This window comes from Mastomys coucha, unplaced genomic scaffold (assembly GCF_008632895.1).
Source record: "Mastomys coucha isolate ucsf_1 unplaced genomic scaffold, UCSF_Mcou_1 pScaffold22, whole genome shotgun sequence".
Classification (NCBI taxonomy): domain Eukaryota; kingdom Metazoa; phylum Chordata; class Mammalia; order Rodentia; family Muridae; genus Mastomys; species Mastomys coucha.
In genome coordinates, this window is record NW_022196905.1 from 24,499,349 (window position 1) to 24,505,560 (window position 6,212).

Consider the following 6,212-nt stretch of genomic DNA (forward strand, 5'->3'; position numbering starts at 1 on the left):
ATAATAATAAGTTAAATATATTTACCATATCTTGATACGTAAATAAGGTTGAAGACATTGCTTAATGGTAGAGAATTTGCAGGCATGCAGAGGGTACTCTGACTTCAGCACTAGAAGAATCCCAGTTCACCACGTGAGCCAGAGTCCTACACTATTAGTCTTGGATTTGCAAACTGTTGTCAAGTTGTGGTTGCTATTTTCCTTTTAAAAAATAGTCTCCAGTTTCTTGATAAATATAAAAGAACACTTACCAGACAGCCCAGAGTGTGAATAGTGATTGTCCCCACGGGAATTTCCTGTTGACATTTTTTTCCCTCCAGTTTTGAGGCAGGCTTTTGCTATATGTCTCATGCTGGTCTTGAGTTTATAGCCATCTAGCACTTGAGTGCCCAAATTACATAGAGTCTTGTTCTCCCATGCTCTCCAGATTCCTGACTGGGCTGGAGCATGAGGGGTGAGTGACTGTGTGGCCTGGGCCGAGATCTGAGAAGTGGCATTTGCACTCAGCACCTAGGAACATATGCTGCTTCGCTCTCTAATTACTTACGGTCCAGTTCAGACTTAGATAGTGCGGATTCTAGAAAAAACTAGAAATCACAGCTTCTACATGAACTCTCTTGATTCTTAAATGTAACTCCTAAGTTTCCCTGTCCCCCACTTCTTTCTTTCTGTCTTAGCTATGATCTTACAGTGAGATCCTGGCAGACCTGGTATGCCCTGTGAAGACAGGGCTAGCCTTGAATTCATAAGAGAATTCTGCTTCTGTTTCCCTAGTCCTGGGATTAAAGGCGTGCAGCACCACTGCCTGGCTGTAGACTTATTTTTCGTTTTACTTATGTGTATAGGTGTTTGTCTCTGTGTGGGTGCATGTATGGGTACCGATGCCTTGCAGAGGCTGCACGATCCCCTGGAGTTGGAGTTATAAGCAGTGTGAGTTACTTGACAAGGGCGCTGAGATCTGACTCTGGTCTTTTGGAAGAGTAGTATGTGCTTTTAACTACTGAGTCATCTAGCCAGCCCATTTCCCTCTCTGTATTTAATGTCTCACACAGTTTAGTTAGGTGGTGCAATTGAGACAGGATTTACCCTCTGCCCGGATCATAGGTCAGCCCAGCATATCCGGGGCCCCTTGTACCTGCATCCTATTCTCAGGAATGTCCTCTCCAACCCTTCTCTGTAGGCTTTTCCTCTCTATCTCTGCTCTGGCCCTGAGAATGAAGGCTAAACATTTATGTCTCTGATTTTTGTTTTTGTTGTTGTTTTGGTTTTTTGTTTGTTTTGTTTTTTGTTTTGTACAGTGGAGAGAAGCAGACTTCAGGAAATGCTGTCCCTGTTGGGACTGGAGACATACCAGGTACAGAAGCTCACACTCCAGGACTCCCTGCAGATCAGTTTTGACAGCATGAAGAACTGGGCTCCTCAGGTTCCCAAGGACCTTCCCTGGCATTTCCTCAGGAAGCTGCAGGCACTCAACGCTGAAGCCAGGAACACCACCATGGTGCTGGACATGCCTCCAGAAGCCTGGCCCGCAGAGAAGGAGAGCCAGATGGAGGAGGAGATGATGTACTGGGACCCAGCTGAGGACGTCGCCGCTGACATCTACTCTTTCTCGGAGCTGCCCATGCCTGATACACCTGTGAACCCCCTAGACCTTCTCTGTTCCCTCCTGCTGTCTTCAGACACCTTTCTGCAGCAGGAAGTCCTGCTGAAGATGTCCCTCTGTCAGTTTGCACTCCCACTTGTGTTGCCTGATTCTGAAAACCACTGCCACACCTTTCTGCTCTGGGCCTTGCGGGGTGTTGTGCGGACGTGGTGGTTCCAGCCCCCGCGGGGCCTTGGGAGTTTCCGGGAAGACAGTGTGGTCCTGTCCAGGGTGCCCACGTTTGCTTTCGTGCGAATGGATGTCAGCAGCAACTCCAAGTCCCAGCTGCTCAATGCCGTCCTCAGCCCGGCCCGCCGGCAGTGGGACTGCTTCTGGCATCGGGACCTCAATTTAGGCACTAATCCTCGAGAGATCTCAGACGGGTTAGTGGAGGTCTCCTGGTTTTTCCCCAGTGGTGAGGAGGACCTGGACGTTTTCCCAGAGCCCATGGCCTTTCTGAACTTGAGAGGTGACATTGGGTCTCACTGGCTGCAGTTCAAGCTCTTGACAGAAGTGTCCTCTGCTGTGTTTATCTTGACTGACAACATCAGCAAGAAGGAGTACAAACTGCTGTACTCTATGAAGGAGTCAACCACAAAGTACTACTTCATCCTGAGTCCCTACCGAGGGAAACGCAACACGAACCTGCGCTTCCTCAACAGGCTAGTCCCTGTGCTGAAGATTGACCACTCTCATGTCCTGGTGAAGGTCAGCAGCACCGACAGCGAAGGCTTCGTGAGACGCATCCGGGCGATTATGTGCAGCGTGGCTCGCTCTCCCTGCAGGAGGGTGTCTGTGGAGGACATGGCACACGCAGCACGTAAACTAGGCCTCAGAGTTGATGAGGACTTTGAGGAGTGTCAGAAGGCGAAGGACCGGATGGAGAAGATCCTCAGGAAGATCAAGGATGTGGACACCTACAAGAGAGACGAGCTGCGGCTGCAGGGCGAGCCTGCGAGGAGGGCTGCCCAGGCTGAAAGGGAGTTCTGCCAGCTCCAGTGGGTCCCGGAGCCCCCAGAGAAGCACCGGGCTGAGCTGAGACGGCGTGTCCTAGAGCTCCGGGTGCAGCAGAATGGCCAGGAGCCCACCTCAGGGGTACAGGAGTTCATTCTGGGGATAAGCAGCCCCTCCCCGAGTGAGAGGCAGTATTTCCTGAGATGGATGGAGTGGGGGTTGGCTCGACTTGGCCAGCCACGGCCAAGACAGCCTCCAGAGACCCTCCTCACCCTGAGACCAAAACTTGGTGGGCCCTCAGACTTGACAGAGCCACTCTGGCCTGAGCCCTTGGGAGTGGAGCACTTCCTGCGGGAGATGAGCCAGTTCTATGAAGCTGAGAGCTGCCTGGTAGAGGCAGGGAGGCTGCCTGCTGGCCAGAGGCGCTTTTCCCACTTCCCAGGCTTGGCTGTGGAACTGCTGCTGGGTGGGCTGCCCCTGGAGCTGGTCGATGGGGCCACCCTAAGCATCCCTGTTCGATGGGTCACTGGGCTTCTCAAGGAGCTGCATGTCCGCCTAGACAGGAGATCTCGACTAGTGGTTCTCTCTGCCCTGGGGGTGCCGGGCACAGGGAAATCTACACTCCTTAACACCATGTTTGGCCTGAAATTTGCTGCTGGTAGGAGCTGTAGTCCCCGGGGGGCCTTCATGCAGCTCCTCCCTGTAGCTGAGGGCTTCAGTCAGGACCTGGGCTGTGACCAAATCCTGGTAATAGACTCTGGGGGTTTGATCAGTGGGGCCTTGGCCTCTGCTGGAGACAGATTCGAACTGGAGGCTTCCTTGGCCACACTGCTAATGGGGCTAAGTAATGTCACTGTGGTCAGTTTAGCTGAGACAAAGGACATCCCACCAGCTGTTCTTCATGCCTTTCTGAGGCTAGAAAAAATGGGGCACATGCCCAACTATCAGTTTGTGTACCAGAACCTTCATGACCTGCCTGTTCCCAGTCCCAAGCCAAGAGACAGGAGGCAGCTCCTGGATCCGCCCAGCGACCTGAGCAGGGCTGCTACCCACTTGGAGAAGCAGGGTGGCGGCTTCCGGACACTGGCAGGCCTGGCTGAGAGGCAACACGTCTGGCACATCCCAGCCCTGTGGCATGGAGCGCCACCCATGGCTGCTGTGAGCTTGGGCTACAGTGAGGCCATTTTTGAATTGAAGAGATGCCTATTAGAAAACATCAGGAATGGCTTATCCAACCAAAACAAAAACATTCAGCAGCTCATTGAGCTGGTACGGAGGCTGTGACTGGTTAGACTAGAGGGCCTCCTGCTGTGGCCTGTTGTGACAACAGTCAGGCTGTGTGTGTCTGGCACCTGAGAGTTGGCTGGTGCTTGCTGCTCACGGCCGAAGGCCAGTGACAGCCAGGGGTGAAGGGCCTCCTCACAGTGTGAAGAAGCAATCTCACACTAGCTCAGAAATATGGAGAATAATCCGAGGCCCGGGGTGGGGTGATAGAAGCAGTAAGTTGATCTCTGTTCCTAACCCATGACAAGGCTCCTGGCAGTTGGCCCTCTGGGTAGCTGCTCCCTCATTGGCCCCTGAAATTAGGAAACAGCTCCCTTAGTCACTGCAGATGCTGGCAGACAGGGGTGTTTCAGGTTGTCCCAAGGAAGCAGAATCCACACAGGTCCTTTGTGGACCAGCCTTGAAGGTTTTGGTGATGTGCACCAAAGTGTGAGGCACTGCCATGGCACTGAGCTCATGTACTGTGTGTGAAGCGCTCTCCGACCCTGGCCTAGGAAGTGCTTATCATCTACCCTCCTGTGGTCCAGCACTGTCATCCTTCCTCAGCACTTCACGGCACATTGTCACGTGTGTTTACTGTCTGCCCCTAGACTGTGAGCTGCTTGAGGGCAGGGCCTAAGCACCGTACAGCTCTTGGTCCCTAGGACCTGGCACACATAGGCGCTTAATAAATGTTTGTTGAATTAATGAGTCGAGTGAATGCTCAAATGATGGTAGTGTGCAGGTTCTACCTCTCTGTGCCCTCATTGTCCTTGTGCTCAGGACGACAGCCTCTGCCTGGAGGGGCCTGGGGAACAGGTTGTTACTGGAAATAGTACCTTCATAGTAATTTAGCACGTTAGTCCTTACCCCATCTTGTGGTTGCCAGAAGGAAATCCTAGACTGCAGTACCTGCATAGCAGGACATGAAATGATCTGCTCTACATTCTGAAATCTTCCCCAACATTCTGAAATGTCTCTGCAGCAAACTAGCCACTGTTTGAGACCAATACTTGGTCAGGGACCTTGGGCTCCTTCTGTTGATCTTCAGCTGGATCAGCTGTCACTACAGTAAGTTTCAGAGCCCTGCCCCACCCACATCTAGACCTACGAGTTTCTACCTAACTGAGGTCTTGGGCATTCCTTTCATCTATGTTTTTGGTCTTCAGAGAAGTAAGGCAGTGGCCTGAGACCCTCTCCTGTGTCTTGTCCCTTTACTAGATTCAACAAAGGTACCCTTGGTTCCAGGGTACTTGCCCACTCTCTGACCTGGAACCCTTTCTTAAAACAAAGGCCCACTGCACTCCTCTGCTGGCCTGGCTCCCTGGGTTTCCCAGGATGACCCTGGTGTCATTCCCAGTAGGTTCCCTGGTGATCTGGTGGTAGGTCTGGCCATGTGGTAAGAATGCAATCCTGAAACTTTGCAAACCTGCTGTCTGACTAAGTTTAGGAAAAGGAGAATCTCTGATCTACCTAGAGCATTAAAATAACTTGTAACATGCTGATTCAGTTAGAAATAACTGAAACTTTTTTTTCATCTAAAATTTTTTATTTTGGCCAGCTGGGCATGTTGGCGCATACCTATAATCCCAGCACTAAGAAGGCAGAGACAGGTGGATCTCTGGGTGTTCAAGGCCAGCCTGGTCTAGGATAGCCAGAGCTACATAATAGACCCCATCTTAAAATACACAGACAAAACAAATAATAAAAAACAAAACCTTTCTTTTCCCTCTTCTACCAGAATCCTAGAAACTTCTCTGGCACCCCTCCTACACTGCAGGGATTTCACCCAGCATATTCCTAGCTCCAGGTTCAAGTACAGGGAATACCTCTTAAGAACTGTTGCATATAGGGGGCCCGTGAGATGGTTCAGTGGGTACAAGCACTTGCAGCAAAGCATAACTTGAATTTGGCTGGGCAATGGTGGCACATGCCTTTAATCCCAGCACTTGTGAGGCAGAGGCAGGTGGATTTCTGAGTTTGAGGCCAGCCTGGTCTACAGAATGAGTTCCAGGACAGCCAGGGCTACACAGAGAAACCAAACCAAAACAAAATCCTTGAGTTTGATCCCGGAGCTCACATAAAACTGGAAGGAAAACTAACCCCATAAAGTTGTGCACTGACCTCCACACGTGCCATGCCACCACCCCCCATGTACACACATCATAAGCCCACATGCTAATAAATAAAACTAGGGTATTTGCTTTTAGAGTCCCTTCTACTCCTGAAAGTTCAAGAATTGCTTTCAACCATACTTAAAAAAATTTTTTTTTAAGATTTATTTGTTATTATAAATAAGTATACTGTAGCTGTCTTCAGACACACCAGAAGAGGGCATCAGATCTCATTATGG

General features: G+C 50.7%; 1 protein-coding gene across 4 annotated transcripts in view; it reads left to right on the forward strand.

The window, feature by feature from the left end:
* The window catches only part of LOC116069279 (up-regulator of cell proliferation), a 43,495-nt gene extending 38,131 nt beyond the window's left edge, over nucleotides 1-5,364 (forward strand). For all 4 annotated transcript variants that reach the window (XM_031339811.1, XM_031339812.1, XM_031339810.1 and 1 more), the window contains one exon: nucleotides 1,299-5,364. In XM_031339811.1, coding sequence (XP_031195671.1) covers nucleotides 1,299-3,880 — 2,582 coding nt within the window. In that variant the 3' untranslated portion in view covers nucleotides 3,881-5,364. The remainder of the gene's footprint in view (nucleotides 1-1,298) is intronic.
* Nucleotides 5,365-6,212: the final 848 nt, after the last annotated feature.